The 17,793-nt window shown below is 40.9% G+C and overlaps 1 protein-coding gene across 2 annotated transcripts; it reads right to left on the reverse strand.

Moving 5' to 3' along the window:
• Nucleotides 1–1,929: 1,929 nt before the first annotated feature.
• LOC111239697 (suppressor of tumorigenicity 7 protein-like) lies at nucleotides 1,930–17,564 on the reverse strand. Of its 2 annotated transcripts, none has more exons than XM_022769586.1 (15): nucleotides 17,387–17,564; nucleotides 16,870–16,952; nucleotides 16,159–16,318; nucleotides 16,020–16,074; nucleotides 15,725–15,840; nucleotides 15,429–15,507; nucleotides 15,020–15,108; nucleotides 14,581–14,681; nucleotides 14,369–14,483; nucleotides 14,193–14,265; nucleotides 13,940–14,042; nucleotides 6,998–7,148; nucleotides 6,398–6,490; nucleotides 6,094–6,233; nucleotides 1,930–4,082 (listed from the first exon to the last, which is right to left on the reverse strand). In XM_022769586.1, the coding sequence occupies exons 1-15, from the start codon at nucleotides 17,553–17,555 to the stop codon at nucleotides 3,987–3,989; spliced, it is 1,623 nt and encodes a 540-aa protein (XP_022625307.1). In that variant the 5' UTR covers nucleotides 17,556–17,564; the 3' UTR covers nucleotides 1,930–3,986. The 2 variants fall into 2 exon arrangements, with proteins under 2 accessions (XP_022625307.1, XP_022625305.1); XM_022769584.1 differs by lacking the exon at nucleotides 1,930–4,082 and adding an exon at nucleotides 5,894–5,926 and having other exon boundaries at nucleotides 17,387–17,544.
• Between the last annotated feature and the right edge of the window lie 229 nt (nucleotides 17,565–17,793).

Below are 17,793 nucleotides of genomic sequence, written 5' to 3' on the forward strand. Positions count from 1 at the left end.
CAGCCATGATAAACAGCAGCCTAGGAACCAACCTAGCAACCGACTGTGCCAAACAACAACCAAAAAGTAGGCCCAAAGTTAGATGAAATCATCATTACAGCAGAAATTAGCAACAGAACAATGTTCATAAGCCAGTCTGCTGGGAAGCAAGCAGCATCAGCAAGCACACAAACATTAGCCAAACAAGACATCACAGGCCGCAAAGCACTAACCTTGGCAGGGTGAAGCGGTCTCAATGGAGGATGAAATCTCCCGGAGTCACCTGGTCCCCAAGGCTGACGCCGAGACAGGAGGACAGCTTTCGGCTGTTTAAGGCCCACACAGTTGATTAATGGAGTAGTTCACTTCCAGCAGCAACATCATCACACAGGGCAGGAGAAACGTGACAAAACTCTCCCGTCAGCAGGTTTTGACTGTTGGCTTGTTAGCTTCTTCATTAAATGCTACATTAGCCGGCTGCGGTAGTTGTCGTAGAAGCAAATGGTTTGTGTTACAGAAATTAGCAAACGTAGCAACAGGCTAAATGAGCAAATCGGTGAGCTGGGCACTGCCGGTTTAAATACCCCGCCTTTTCGCAGAGGGTGCGTTAGATATGTGTTTCAGCCAAATGTCACGCCACCACAGGTTTTACAAGCTCCTTTTTGAGTAAGGTAATTAATATGTTGGAGGAAGAGAAAAGGTTTAGCTTATTAACTCACTAGGTGGTCATGAATAGACAAAACCCAACAAATCTTACATTAGACACAATTATCATGTCCACAAAACCAGGTCATACAGCTCTGTCTTGGAGAGTACATACTGAAACAGACCCATGGATAGACATAACACCTTACCATGTGAGCACTATGTTCACTTAGTCCCAGGGCCAGGTTTTCAGGAGACTTCAGTTCAACACATGCTGTATGTGTGACCTTCAGGGACACATTTGGCACAGATCCCAGACCACAAGAGTTCATTTATGCCGGTGAGCTTACTGGGGTGGTAGCAGGGCATTAGCACATAAAAAACTCTTATTTAGTGGGTCAACTCTCAGGCCTGCATCTTTCCACTGGAGATTTGAAGTGTTTGTGGAACAATGGACATCACCTGCCATCTTGGCGCCTTTCCCACACAAGCATATACCTCAAATCATCATTTATGTATTTTATTTTTCTTACTTACCGTACAGGCTAGGGTTATAGTGTGAATGTCTCTAACATCTCCAGAGAAAATAAAACTTGTATACACTATCTCCCTACTTCCGATAGTTGTTGTTGTCAAGTTTAGCCTGTTTTTTCTGTATTCTTCACTCTGACTTTGAAGCACTGTGCCATGGAGGTCAGTGAGCATGTACAAGTTTCAACATGCTGCATGAAATGCGCCCTGACACTGAGAGCAAACACTTGAGCACCTGTCAACAGTACTCGACAGCGATTTTCATTACTACAGCTCGCCACTTAAGCATGAGTGTATGGAGTATGATTATGGCACCAGTGGTTCACTGGGAACATGCCGAGTAAACCATCTGCTGATGGTGGCAGAGTGGTATAATCATAATGATGGGCATGATGGCTCTCAGCTTTATATAGTCCAGGAGCAGCAGGAGCATGAACGGAGAGTAGTTTGTCCTTGAACTAGATACTGACTCCCTATGAATACAGACGTGATTTTAAAAGATGAGGGGAAATGACATTCACCTTATAAAGTACCGTATTTATATCTCTCACTTTATGTTGAAAATAGTTTGCCTAAGTGATCACCTGTCCATGCATGCCTGGACAGAATTTTTAATCAGACAAAGCATGTCCTTACAGTCCTGTCTGCGCCCAGGTAAAGCTAGCCTGTAGCATTTTAAATGAAGAATTAACATTTAATTTTTAATTTCTAAAACAATAAAAATTCTCCGGAACAAAACAAACGCAAATGACACACGGACAAGAAAATTGCACTGAAAGAGTAATTTATTGTGAGTTTTACTTTCAAACTCACCCCAAGGGTAGTTAACAGTTGTTCAAACATTCTCCTGTCTTCAGCATGTACTCGTACATTTCACCTTCACAAAAACACTATATAATACAGTGTCAAGAATTTAAACAGACAAATATTACAGGCCAGACTGAAGTGCTAAAGTGAATCTTTGTAGTTTAGATTACATCAGTGTATTTATCAATATACTCCAATTTTTGCAACATAATGTACTGTACTGTACTGTACTTACAACACACATGTTCTGTATGTGCCATTACTGTATATCATGTGCATGTACAGCATGTTTGCCATTGTCACATGGCTGGTAAATCTATGAATGCTTCTCATTGGACACACTTAATACCTGGGTTAGATAATTACAGTTTTTGAAGGCATCTATTTATCAAATTGAATTCCTCCAAAACTGAACAGAGTTGCCTCTGAACTTGAAATCAATACTGTAAGTAGAGTAAATGCCAAATTGGTGTGTTTAGGTAGTGAGATGTACTAAAAAGGCACTTTATTATCACACTGTCAGAACGATGTTACTCTCAGTTCATCCTGAGGCATGAGCTGTACATCATTATAGCTGCCGATAATGTAATTACAATCAAGTAACATAACTCGACAAAGTAAAACAAACATGTCCACATTAAATGGTTTAAAATGTAATAAAACCTGTTAATATGGCTAATACATTGTTGGGATGATGTGACATCACAATATTACTATACATCAATGTAGATGTATTTTTTTTTTCAAATATTACATTCTTTACAGTCTTACTGTATCTCTGTGGTGGAGAACATGGATATACAGTATATTACATTTACAGGTTTTATTACAATTTCATTCCAGGCACATTTGTCTCTATGAAGTTGTTATATTATCAGATAGTTTTTACATTATACATTACAAGGTGGTTCTGGTATCTCAGCCTATTTAGTTTGATAGAACTTTCACAGAGGAAGAAATGTTGGAACTAACCAACCCAGTTACAACAGAATCAAACCATGAACCATTCTGGTATGATTTCGTGCACATTAAGTAAAATGCCTCTTACTTTGTACATGTCTTTCATTTTACTTACCATCTCTAAATGCGACTCAATATACCTGTAAGGAAGGCTAACTGAATATGCTCAGTGTATCGTCTACTGCAGCCCTGTGTATTGCAGCTATTTGTTACATTGACTGTGCTGTGTGATTCTCTGTTTGTCTGCTGTAATGGGTAACTCTGCAAGTTCTGCTTGCCAGTTGACCAACACACTGACCTATAACAGTCCATAGTGCAATCAGAAGAAATGAGTGATGCCACGAGAGGCCGTACTGTGACAGAGTGATGATCCCATTTACATTTCGATGTTGCGGGGGCGGCGGGTGCCCCAGTGATATAGTGCTGAGGTGTCATGCCATGGTAACAACTGTTGAACTGCAGAGGTGTTGTATACACTGCAGCCACTCCGAGGCTGTAAATCACAGATCTGTTTTTAGGAGGTCTCACAGACTTTTAAATCAGCCCGAGTGGATATCTGTGGGGCACAGAGGGTTGGTATAGGACACATACTGTAAGTTCCCCTCCCAAATACCCCATTTGGGGTATGGACCATAAAACATGCAGTTTTAGTACATTCATGATTTAATTTATAATTGTGAATAAATAGACAAATCCTCTGACAAATTCCAAGTTAGATTTTTGTACCAAATTCAAAGCCAGGCTTTATGAGATACTAAAAATTTTTGAACTGTTCTGTGTTAACATTGTGACAAATAAATGGCGCTGTGAAATCACTGCAAATAGTACCCTCTAAATGTGTTCTTGGAAAAACTCTGGCTGCTGGAACAGTGTGGGAGAGCATCTTAAGAGTGGTATTGCCGTGTTGATACAACCTCAGCCAACATAATCAGTAACAGTGCAGCAAGTGGACAGTAATGCTGAAGACAGGAGAGCAAACACTTTTTGTCTGAAGGTTTGGAGTGGTATTGGTGTGTATGTGTGTGTCTTTGTGTGCGCTGTGTGCATGTGTGTGTAAGATGGGGTCAGATCCGAGTCAGCTGGTGCCAAAAACTGGACGGCATGAAGCTTTCCATCTTGTCTGCGAAGAAACCCAGGGGTGCAAAGAGTGTGCTGAAGAACTGAGAGGGAGAAAAAGCAGAATGAGCCTTCAGTTGAATGCCAGGAAAACCTTTTCCCTCTCTTAGATAATGTTTAAGTAAAACACTTTAAAAATTCTCAAAAGTTAACAAGCACACGATTTCACTAACACAGTGTTATATATTTTTTCTCAAAGCCTGAGGTAAATCATTTCCTTATTTACCAAAAAAATATGATCCAACGGAAAATTAAACATTTTGATTATTTTCAGTTTTGACTGGGGAGATGAGATGCAGGGGTTTTTCCAGGTGACAGGATGCAGTTTAAATGCAAAGCATGATTCACGGTATCTATCTGAGTGGGAGCAGCACAGTGTACAGCTGAACATATTTATACATGTAAAGCTTCTTTGAGTGAAGCGGAAGAGAAAGCTTCATCATCTTAGTATTATCATTTTTTAAAGTTTGTTTGTAGAAACGGTGCTGAAAACTCAATGGATTTATCCAACTTTGGGGATCAACTTTACATCATCCATGATTTACATGTCAAAACACATCAACTCAATCATGTTCACTCTTTCTCTTTCGGTTTATAAATAGTGACAAAAAGTAGTTCATTCTTGACCTTGGAAACAGTAGTATGAACCTAAAAGTAAATAGATAAGTGAATGTTAAACAACTATTGTTCTGGCGAAAGGGAAACTATAATTCAAAAAATCCTTTAAAACTGGTAGGATGAGCAGGAAAGATGAATTGCTTATATTGTTTGCGATTATTACACATCTTCGACTGAGCACATGATCACTTGTGGCAACAGCAGGTGTATTTAAGCATATTATGACACTATTTATGTTGACTTGCTAGAATTTGCCTTTTTTTCTTGCTGTCAGCTGTAAAATAGTATAAAAACAGTGACAAATACTCATTATATTTAGAACCTGGGAAACAACTTAATCACTCATGTTTTTGTAATTATCAGCAGAAATTACATCAACTTAGATCTAAGCTTAAGATCTAGGATATACAGTATATTACATAAAGTATGTGTATAATGGAACATTTAAAATGCACATGTTAGTGATTTAGGTTAGCGAGTAACAGTAAGATGTCCTCTAACATATTACAATATGGTTTCTCACTGAAACTACTTGAGGTGTGCTTGATACACTTGACACTTTAATAGTCTCATAAGTGGACATATCATCCTGGCCAGACGGGTACAAATTAAGTGCTCTCTAATCCCATTTAATATATGAAACATATTCAACTACTATACATGTCTGCCATCCATAAATAAAGGGAAGGCAGACTTTCCAAAACCACCACCGCTGTCTTGTCTTGTTTGGATTTTCTTTTCAAGAGCAGTAGATACAGAGAAATGTGTTTTCCCTCAGACAGACAGTGAGGACCTCTGTGTTCCTCCCTCAATGGTTTTCATGTACTCTATCTGAACATTACACAAACCAGGCTCTGCCCTGCTGTAAAAATCCTATCTACGCCCAATTTTCCCATAACAAAAAGGAAGAGCACTAGATGTTCTCTGTGGTCTTGTTTTTGCGTCTTTGAGTCTCTGTAAAGGCTGGCCCTAACAAACAGGATGGCCATAAACAAAGGATTAGCCAAAGTAAAGAGTTTGCCAAACTGGCTAAAACAGTTAACGCAGCACTTCCATAATAAATAAACAGCAAAAGGAGGTCATGCATTTTAAGTTTTCTAAATCTTTATGGCTGTAAGTTACACTGATATGTTTGCTATGCTGATAAGGCTGCATCTTTCAGCTGTGCTTACAATTACACTTACACTTACATTGCAAGTCGGACTACAGCTTGTTTTGGCGGGAAACGCTGACTTTACCGGCCTATGACTCCCATGAGTCTCCAGTGTTACTGACAGTGATGGAAGGCAGCGATTACAACACGGGTTAAAAGGTTCAGGTTACAAACAACAATTTAAAACACAGATAGGAAAAAAGAGTAAATCAGATATACACTGAAGATGTAACCGGTTAGCCAACCTACACACAGGTCTGACTTGGTTTGGTTACAGTACTTACTGCTTTGGCAAAGACACCCATGAGCTCAGGGAACTGATGTGTGAGCATGGCCAGTATGGCAGTGAAGGAGCAAAGGCCTGCTGTGAAGAGGATGAAGAAGGGAAGCTCTTTCTTTGGGTACACAGACACCTCGTGAAAAGCTAGATGAGAAAGAAAGAGAGCAAGACAAAGTCAGACAAACAAGTCTGAAGCATTTCGAAGAGAGAGACAGGGTTCAAATAGTGAGAGGGTGATTATCTAAATAATCAAATAGGGATACAGCCACAGTCATGAACTGCAAGTAAGTGAATACTATTGTACTTACAGGGCAGTAGTTCTCTATCTGCTGTTTCTGTGCATCCTGGGTAAGGGTAAAACAGGTGACCCTTCTCCAGTGGGTAAGGAATTATCCGGAAGGCTGGAAACACAGACAGAGGAGCAAATAGGAAATTGCTTTAAGTATGACTTTACAGTACAATAAGAGAAACCATTTTAAACAACATAAGTGATATTTTAAACTACATCAATGGTAAACTGTTGAACAGCTGACACAATTTTCAGTACATCAACCCAAGTAGCAAAATAGTATACAGAGTGACAAGATGCTAACATCCTAATAAAATATAACAATAACAGTCTTCCTGTGAGGAATGATCTCATTCCTGTACAATGAGAAATAGAGTATTTGTGGGTGTGTTGTGCATACAAAACGTATGACACAATAATTTGGACTGGCTACATTAAAGTACTGTACAGTAGTGACTGTGAACTTACACAGGGGTTGTATTCACTATGAAAAGAACCTGAGCACAAAGCAGGTTTCTCAAAGCCTAAGCAAAAAGATAATGCCTACAATAAATAAAGCAAAAATGCCTCAATATCCAAGGTAGTGGTGTACAATAGAAGCAGTAGAAGTGATACATACTGCCCTCCCAGGTACAGTGTAGTAGGTTTAAGGCTCCCTCTGCCCTCTTCCAGTGCTGCAGGTGAAAGAAGGCGTATGCCACTGCCTCACTGTCACCTCTCTTCAAGATGTGCTCTGGAGGCAGGATCAGACTCTTCATCTCTAATAAGTACTAAAGAACAGAAGAGGAAGAAATACAAGAGTTCTCTTCAGTATACACCCAGTGTGTAGAAGTCATTGGGCTTGTCAACTTGGCAAAGCATAGCAGAAGTGACTGGTATAGCTGCGCTTAATACTGTTATCCAGAACTGTGAAAACCATTCAAACCACAGACCAAAGTCTGTTTTATATGCATGTTTGTTTTAACTCTGCATGATCTGTAAAATCAGCACAGTCAATGATGGCAAGTGGAAATAAAGATGATGGTGAAAAATCTGAGCACCATGGCTGGCTGAGAGACCTTGTCAGCTATGGTCTGTGCCATGTAATTGCATACCGATGGTTTGAATACATTCGGGGACACTTTTTGCTCTCTCTCATTCTGTCGCTCTACACACTCTTTTATCGCACAAAGCAAAATTCACAACTAAACCCCCTGCGAATATTTACATGTATATTGTTGGAAAGAGGACTCAAATGGGATACTGATTTTATTTGTGATCAATTCCATGTAAGCAGCTCTTTGCGGAGACATGAACCTAAATTGTGTCAATGTGAGTTTGGTTTAAACAAAAAAAAAAAAAAAAAGGCTGCCCCTTTGTGGTCGCAATTGACTTCATGCTGCTTTAATGGTTTCATTCACATTTTCTACTTGTTTCTAAGTCAGCACTTTACTTACTCTCATCAAATTGAGCAATTCCCCCTGGCTAACTCCCTGCAGACTGAAAATATTTCTTTTTTCATGTGAGGTATTTGTTGAGAGTCTTATTTTGCAATTGTTCAAGGTGGGAGGGAAAAGCTCTCCAAAGCTCTGTGTGTGTTATTGTTACAGTACAGTACATTCATTCCATGAATGTGTAACATCCCCCACTCACTCCTCCTCTCTTTCCCTACTGTGTAAGTTTGTCCCAGTGAGTCAGTCGGTTCACTGTGCTGACAAAGACCCACATCCCAGAGTTACAACCTATAGAACAGGTCTGCTGTCTGACATCATACGGAGCAAGCATCCAGAAATAACAAAGACAGAATATTAAGCACTGCTTTTACGCATCATACATTTTTGAATAAGGCCTAGCTTTGTCAATGGATAAGTCATTAATGGATGTATAATGACTTTGATTAACCTGCCACTCTGTGTGATTTATGTCTGTGGTGCCCAGTGTGGCAGCAGTCTGTGTTAAACAAAACCCATGTGCAGGGTTGGGGCCCCCTGGGCTGGATTCCCAGGCGGCCAGCTTCACAGCGCTCTGGATCTCAGACTGACACTTTGGGAAGGTTACCCCACAGCTAATCCTGTCTAATCCCTTCCATGGTCACAGGCTCAGCCAGCCAGCCATCCATCCATCTATCCAGCCAGCCAGACCATGCTGCTTCACCCATCTCCCCCTGCCTTACCCTCTGTCTCCAGTCTCGCCCCCATGATCACAGCCTGCCCAGGATCTTCAACCTTGCTCATCCCTTTTTCCAGCTGTCTGCAGCTTTCTAGACAACGACCCTGCATCCAGTGTCCCGGTACCTAGACTGGTAATCTACCTTACCTATATCTCTCACACTCCTTACCTCTAGTGCCTGAACAAAGCTGCTTCACCGCCAGTCTGCAATTACTCTGCAGCCTCTACTCTCTTATCACTGCCTCACACTGGTGTACGCTCATCCTTAGAGAATAATGGTCAATAACCTTGCACAGGTAGCCTGTCCCTTTATTCGTCCCTCAAAGGGGAATTTTGAGGCAGGCGAGTTTGCAAACAAAAACACACTCAAACACTCATCACTCACATAAAACTTAAAAATACAAAATATAATGTCAGAAAAAAACTTTTAAGCCCATTCATTAGTCAGTATTTTTCCTCCACCCTCCCTCCATCTCCTCAGCATCAGAGGCTCAAACCATCCTCCCTCACCACCTCCTGATTCTCTCACCCTCTTGGGTAAAGGCTCAATAAAGCTGCCAACCACAGGTGAGAAACTCCATTTATCTTTCTCCTCTTCACTCAACCATGCCAGTAGACCCATCCAGTCTTCCAGCCTCATCTCTTTCCATCCGAACACCCTTTGTACTTACTGCAAGGATCGGCTGCTAGAGACAACCAGAAGCTGCTTGTTTGCCCTCCTCACTTATCCTGTCTGACTTACTTAAATCAGCTCTCTCTGCTCCAGCCAAGACACTTGACTGTCTGCCTCCATCTTCATCACCATTTTGGTATCCTTTATTCTCTGCACAAATCTTTCACCATCATCCGCTCCCCCGGCACCAGTGTTGAGGCAGGCAGCCAGCTCAAAATAAGAAACCATCACTTTCTCAGTTGTAGAGCACAAAACAACTACTGTAACTGCTAAAATAACACACATTCATTTTTTATCGCACGTCAACGTGGCAGGATATGCACGAAGAGCTGAATGACAGGCTGGAAAGTGAGTTTCATTTGTGGCCCAAGTTTGCTAAGAGAGGAAATTTGTTCTTCTAGTAAAGCTGGAAATTATACAGGAACATGTAAATATATTTTTTTTTACAGTTTTACACATAGTTCTACCTCTACTTTAGTCGCTAGTTGCTGATAATGAGAGGACAGTGTATGGCACCCATGTAGGTCTGGGTCCTCTGTGTTTTAAGATTAACCATTTAGAGCGACTCGCTGCTCAGCTGTCCTTCCTCGCATGCCACGGCATTAGAAATGGTGACACCTCAGTCCTCTGTGCTCTGCCCCCCCCCCCCGTTCTTGGGTCTGCTTCTCCACTCCCTGTCGCCTCTTTGATGAAGGGATTGAGTTTCATGTGTTCTCCTTTTATCCCTGGGCAGTCATAAGCCCAGAGCATAACTCATAAACTGCCTTCTGATTCTAATCTGCGGCACTTTGCCTCTCACAATGGGACACACAAGGCAACAATGACATCAGCCTTGTAGTTGCTCCATAAGGGTCAGTCAAACACACGTTTGCAGTGAAAGAACATAAACAGGTGTTGGCTTTAGGAACACAAACAAAGATTAAGAATTTCATAGTCAGTAAACGCTGCTACTAGCTACGCCAGCTTCTACTGAGAGGGTGGAAAGTGGCAGAAAACTCACAACATTTGTCCTAAAGTGAGCTAGGATGAGGCAAATTGTAACTACTCCGTTTTCTTCTCTGAATCAAACCTCATCCATCTTAATTCACAACAAACCCAGGACGGCAATTCACAAACCAAATAGCCAATTTCAGAGGGAAGCAAAGAAAAGGTCTGCATTTCTGACTCTTGACAGGCGATCTAGATGAGAGCATGTCAACCAGAATGGGGTGAGATGAGAAACTGCACTCCAAAGTGGAGTAAACTAGCGAGGTAGATGGGATCGGGTCGCCCCGACTGCTCCAAAAATGAATGAGTATGGACCAATGTGGTTGTAAATGTAAATGTAAAGCAGATTCAGGTAGCAGGAACACTTGATCAGCTATCCAAGCATCCGGCAAACTGTCAGTTTCTTAACCACTGGCTGGTGGGGAAGCTGATTGAAATGGACAGACAGATGGAAAAAAGGGTGGAGGTGGAGGAGAGGAAGATAAATAGAGAAGGACAAGAAGATGAGGAGAAGAGGAAAAATGAAAGGAGCAAAGGGGAAAAGGAGGGAAAATAGGAGCAAGATGGAGAGCTGCTGAGGGGAAAAGGGAAAGGGGTCATGAGGGAGGAGGATGGTGTGCACTGAAACAGCTGTGGGGTTGAAGCGTGTGTGTGTGTGGATCTGGGTTTAGTGTGTGTGTAGCCTTTTGAGCAGTTTGAATGAGCTCATGTGATGTAGCCTTGCATGATATTCATATATAAGCTCCTTGGCATGCTTGATAGCACACCCACACACTTAATGCTTGACCTAACAATGGTCTTTCATTAATCCACCTGTTCAAGGGGGGCAGAGGCAACTGGGTAGTTTTTAATAAGCATGCCAGGAGATCTGTTAGTAGATCAGTCCACCACCGAAATATCTCAACAACTACTGGAGAGATAGTCATGGTACCAAGAGGACGAATCCTACTGACTCTAGCGTTACTTGCAGGTTCACGTTTGTGGTTCAGAGTAAAGTGTGGAACCTCTACAACTATAGGCTGCATTGCCATGAAAGTTAGTACCGACATTCATGTCCCCCTCGGGAGGAATTGCAATAACTTTGGTGGTCCCTTGACTTTTCTTTTAGCGCCATCATCAGGTCAAAATTACATTTTTCCCAATACTTTGGCTTCTAAAAAATGAATGACATTCCCATCAGCCTCAGCTGCCCTTTACGTTTTGTGCTGATAATGTACTCATTGGATGCCAACATCGCTGTTGTGAGAATGTTCAAATTTAGCTCAAAGCACTGCTGTGCCTCACTGAATCGCTAGCTCTATCATGGCTATAGACCTTTACTTGAGTTTTTAAAGCCCCATTCACACTCAGTTACACACATTCACACCCGGAAGCTGCGCAGTACGACCACAGACTAATCTGTTTGTCACTGAGCAGCACCTACTAGAGCAGTGGGGGGCTAAGACTCTTTGTCAAGGGCGCCTCATGGGGGAGGTTAATAAGGGAGGGGTGAGTATTACTCTTTTACTTTTCCCCATCCTCCAGATCCAGATATAGAGATCAAACTGGTGACCTTCCATTTACAAGCCTGTTCCAATAAAGTTTGGTCCATGATTGCCCACTGGTACTTTGATAATGGTTAAGAAGAATCCACAAAGACTCAGAATAGCCAAAGCTGCTCTACTCTTCATGCTATCTGACATAGCTTCGCTATCGCAATGAAAACATATACGCAAGCTTTGCTTCAACGTCACCTTGGACACATCTCCTCCCATGTAACTTAATCAATACCTTGTGTAATTATATTTCTCATCTACAGGGAAAATACCTTGGTACATGTAGGAGAGATGTTTCTTCATACTTAAAAATATACTGGACTCAGTGTTTCCCCACTTTACAATGCAGGAGCTGTATGTAGGAGCTGAAGTAACAGTATGTTTAGCCCAACCTTCTCAATCCATTACTGCCACCTTTTACTATGTCAACAGCTGTTTATGTTCAAAACTATCACAACCAAACTACACATCACTTTCAGGTCAAACCAATTGCGGCTGAAATTTTATATATTACATAATCACTAAATGAATCAAATAAATCACAAACTCTACCAAAGCATGAGCAAGTCTCTACACTATTTTGGAAACTAGGGTCAAATCTACACAAGAGGACAACAGGCCGGCCTGTGCCTATTCAGGCCAGAGTCGCAGGTGCTCTCATCATTCAGACATGTCAGACGACACAAAGTAACAACGCCCCTCTTTCCCCGCACAAGCACATTTTCATATCCGAAAATTCTACACAACTCTGCTATGAGGCCTGAGTAGTTATCAGATGTCCGAGTCACAAAAAGAGGTATTTAACACCGGTCATATGTGAAAGGTGTATTACAAATTTCAATTTCAATGTCGTTTCACTCTTCACCTACACTCAACAGATGTCAATTTTGATTAAGTTGGCAGTGGTGGTCGTATTCAGACTCTGTTTGGCTCAAACAGAGGGGATGAGAGAGGATGAGGGAACATGAGAGGATAAGAAACAGGATGAGGGTACGTGATGAGAGGCTGCCTCTGGGCAGGATAGGGAGGGAGCAGTTGGAAGGACATTGAAGATGAGGGCCCTCACTTTAAAATCAAAGGCTGGATCAAAGTGTTGGCTGACGTCTACACCCCCCTCCCCTCCACACACACACAAACACACTGATTCTCTTTCTCTCTCTCAGAAAAGGAGTCCACGAGATGAAACAACACCACACTACAAAGGCTAAGCTAAGACAAAACTGTGCTGCAGCTACTTGTGTATGACTGTGTGTGTGCATGTGAGTATGTGACATCTAATCCTGTGGGAACTGATGTGAAAGAGAGAGATATGAGAGATATGAAGTGTAGTCCCTTGTGTGCCCTGGTTCAGCTGTTTATAGATCAACACCTTTCTACGCATAATTGTGACCAATGTAGCTGTTATGTTTTACATTTACGCTTTTTCTTAGGATCTAAAGGCAAAATTCAAACCAAACTATCTGGACAATCCAAAAATCGTTTGATTCGTTTAAAAATGACTACAACAATATAAATCAATCAAATACACTCATATACAAAAAAAATTAGCAAGCGCACATATGATCAACAACTAACACTACAGGTATGATGCAATTGGTTGAGAGCTCCTGTACGATGACCTACACTGACACCTGCAGGTGAGCCAATATGTAGCACGTCTTGAATGAAGGCTGGTCTCTTTGAAAGTTGCACCACCTGTAACTGCGGACAGAACCTGTCTGCCTGCTTTGTCTGTGTTCTGTGTGTGACTGTTACACATGACAGTCATGTGAGCCTGGTGTGATCAGGTTAAATACAGAAAAAAAAATCTACTATAAACCCCTTTCACCATAGCAGTTGCGTAGACGACAATATACTTTAATGCATAAATTCCATTAAGTTTGTGTTGTCCAGGTACAGATGAGTGGATGATGATGATGTGAATTGTTCAATGTCAGTTTTGTCCAATAACCAATAGTCACCAGAGGAAGAGGTGTTTGTGGAGGTGGAAGGACAGGTGTCTTTTATAGGTGTTATTCTGGTGTTGTTATTACTCCACTAATAATTAATGTGGAGATTCAATACTGATAATCATTTTAATACCAGATGTAAGAGAAGCCTTTCAGGTTGACTGACTCACTGACAAGTCACGTTTATTCACGTTTATAACCTGACATCACATCACAATGCGATGTCGTCCCACACACTCTATGTGACACTCATTAATCCACTGACTGACCTTTGGCACATGTGGATTGAACTCAACAGCTCTGTGTATGGCCTCCACAGCATTCATCTCTGCTGTGCTTAGTCCCCGCCTGGACGCTGCCTCTGGAGAGAACCTGTGGCAAAACACATGAGACACTGCTGCTGCTCACAAAGTTATATTCTACTGTTACTGCAGCCAGAGATACAAATGTCTGACCGTATGCAAAGATTCAGTGCTAATAGATATTTTAAACATAATGAATCAAAGGGTCAAGGACACGTACTTATCTGACACAGCCCGTGCTTTCAACAGTGCAGATGTGTAGCATATAGTGGCTGATTTTGGCAAACTGATGTCTGCAATGGCAGAAGAAAATTGGGTCGTGTGACATAACCCATACAGTGCATTTTCAGAGCTGTGATACTGGATAAATCAAATGTTTATTTGGTTCAGTCTTACCATCATATTTGGCAAGGACTGCTTGGACATCAGCATATGCCTGAAGCTCTAGAAGTGCCTCCAAGAGGTTTTCGTGTATATTTAACATTCCCAACAGTGGGAACTCCTTCATTAACTGTAAAACATCATACGTTAATATACACTGTGTTAATACTACTGTGCTGCCATTATTTGAAATACAGTATATGTTGCTACCTAAGATACAAACTTACATCTCTCATCATTTTCACTGCTTCTTTAATCCGTCCCAGCTTGCGTGCACACATTGCCAGTCTGCGTTTAATGTACACCAGTAAGTTGATATCTTTTCCAGCTGTGGACAGCAAACAGAAAATATAAGCTATTTCATTAAAAAAAAACCTAATCAGTCTATACAAATTTAAAACGTGAGTAACTCATAAAATCAGAAATAGACCTCAGACTTCTCACTACATCTTGTGATCTTGAGTACAGGAAACAAACTGGTGTATTTATGTAATATTGTATTTTTGACTACATACATCACCACAGGTGGTAAGTGGCCTGTTCTACTTATAAGCACACTTACTTGTGATGTGGAGTGTTTAAACTGGGTGCAATTACTGTTAACCTAGTTTGCGATCTTTCTGCTAACACTAATTGCGCTTATAGTACATTCAAATCCATCCTCACCAATACTTAATGCTTTTTTGAAGAGGCGTTCAGCTTCTGTGATAGTTGTGGCTTCTTCCTCTGCTAGAAGCACATAGGCTGCAGCACATCTGTAAACACGGAGGCACAAATGTGGGACAAAGGGACAGACATTACAGACAGACAACCTTAATTATATTTTCCTTTGTGGTAGCAGATAACAGTTGTGCTTACATGCACATCAAAAACTTAAAGCAATCAAGGCAAGAACATGAGTATGAAAGCACCCACAAAGAAATATGATTATATTAATGTATTTATGTTCTTAACTACAGAAACTTACTTTGAGTATTCACATTTTACAACAGATGCTATTTTGAACATACTGTATTATGTTTATAGATGCAGTATTTAAGGTGATAATATGTATCTGTGTGAGAGAAGGACTTACTCATGGTTCATTTCTATGGCCTGGTAAGCTGCTCTGATCCTGGCTTGAGGATTTCTCTCCCTCCAGGCTTTCTGCATCACTGTAATGAGATGATCAACTCAGGCTTATTATAGATGTGACCTTACGCTCCTAATATGTTCTAATGTATGCATCCAAGTCAAAATTTGCAAAACAAAAAAGAAAAAGAAAAATCAAAAAGCAGTTTTGTGTGAACATTTGCAAAGAACCAGAGAAACATCTTCCAAGGAAATACACTATCAGTGTGGGGATTTAACCTGCATATGGTTTAAACTCACCAGCATCTTCTGGCCTTAACTGCTGAGTGTCTCCTGTGAAGAAGGTCTGATGGTCTTGAGCAGATAGGTTCATATCATAGTACGTTAAGGGTTCCTTCCCGGTTACCCAGGTGTACCTGTTGTGCACAAAGTAAAATACAAAACTGTTTTATGATTCACAGTGATTCAATTTAAACTGGATTGATGGTCTTGCACCAAACACACAGTATGGACCTTTATAAATAGTTTCATATTATGAACCATCCATGATAACTGTCCATTATATCTGAATTATATCTCTACAACCCACACATACCTGTTATATTCTGCTCCCCTGAACAGATTCAAAGGGTTCCTCCAGACCTTACACTCTAGTAAAAAGAAGATATTGTTATTAGTACTAGTAGCATTTTGAGTAGCACTGCTGTTATGGATTGAATTGTACACATATTTACCTGAAACACTTGGTCTAGGCTCTGCCTCTCCATTAACTGATGAGAACAGACCAGTCGTGGAGCTGCTCTCCACTCCTCCCAGAAGAGGACGCAGGTGGCTCACTGACACTTGTTCAATGAACGATGTCCCATATTTACGGAAATACCACCATTCAAATATCTGTGGTGAGAACACATATGGTGACAACATACTTTACAGAAAGTATACGATAAGGCAACAGTTATAGGCTGCTACTGATGTCCCTGGGTACACTACAATAAATTTTCATCAAGGCTTTACATTTAATAGTGATGCTCCTCTAAAACTAGGCTTCTTCCATGTGCTTAATCTTGGATTACTGAGCATGAATCAAAATTTAGGACAATGTGTACTGCAAGATGTGTACTAGAAAGGACTGAAACTTTGGAAGATATTCACTGGGGTTCATTAATTCATACAGCTACATAATAACTTCAGATAAACTGCTGAATATGTTTTTGCACAGAACAAGGATTTTGGACTTTGTATCCCACCATTTACACTGAAAGTAAGGGATATTTTAATGTCCAGTGTGAAGAGGGGGAATGATTAAGATAGAAAAACCCATTGGAATGTACATGTGGGCACCTAACAATTGGGAACCTATCCTTTCAGTGGCCTAAAGCAAAAATACAAAAAAGTGACATCTTATAATTGTATCAATAGGGTGAGAAATTGAGGTGATAACTCACAAGGATGAGTCCAGAGATGAGAGAGGAGGTTCCAGTGAGAGCCACATAGAATTTAGGGGTCAGTGTATTTAAAAACACTGAGGCTGAAAGGAGAAAAAGAGGAGAAAATCAGTTTAGTGCCATCAGAGCTGTGCAAAGTTAGTGTCCTCTATTGTGACAATGCAACAGAAAATGGTAAACAACAGCTGTAATATTAACAGAATATAATATTGGTCTAAGGTTGTGTAGAGCAGACTATCTTGTATATCTTATCCACAGCAGCCAACTTAAACATACAGCAATAAAATACTGAATCTTGACAGCAATCAATGCACGCTACTGTTAGAAAATGGTGCAACTAGTGCCTGGCGATATGTATCAAAAAACTCGACTTAAACGTAACCAGAAAGTCGCTTCTATTTGTGTCTCAAGCGCTCAGACCACGAACTGTCAAACCAGTATCAGCTCCCGCTTGCTGCCAGCTAAAGCCAGACACCCGGAGGCTAACAATAGCTAGCTAGCAGTTGCATTAATTCACCTGAGGTAAGAGTTTCCTGCAGTTTCAGCGGGCTCCACAGGACGTATATCATGATCAGCACCATGCCGAACCAAATGAAGCACACGTAAGTCCATGACCAAGAGAGCCAAGACTTTAATTTCTCTGTAAATCCAAGAGATTGGGGATTACTGCCAGTAGTGTCCTCCATGTTACTCCGGATGTCTGTAAACAGAGGAGTCACGTGACCACGAAGCGGACCTCTATTTTGAAATCGCTACCAAAAAATCAATTTCCGGAGGCTATAAAAATAATGATGATAACAATTATTATTATATTTTGCTGCACGCATAATGTTGTTGACTCCTAATCTAAATCAAACAAAATATAAAAATTTGAAATAATCGGTTTCATATAAATGTTGCAGTTGAGTAAAATTAAAGCATATA

This window comes from Seriola dumerili, unplaced genomic scaffold, assembly GCF_002260705.1.
Source record: "Seriola dumerili isolate Sdu_G_001 unplaced genomic scaffold, Sdu_1.0 BDQW01004171.1, whole genome shotgun sequence".
Taxonomy (NCBI): domain Eukaryota; kingdom Metazoa; phylum Chordata; class Actinopteri; order Carangiformes; family Carangidae; genus Seriola; species Seriola dumerili.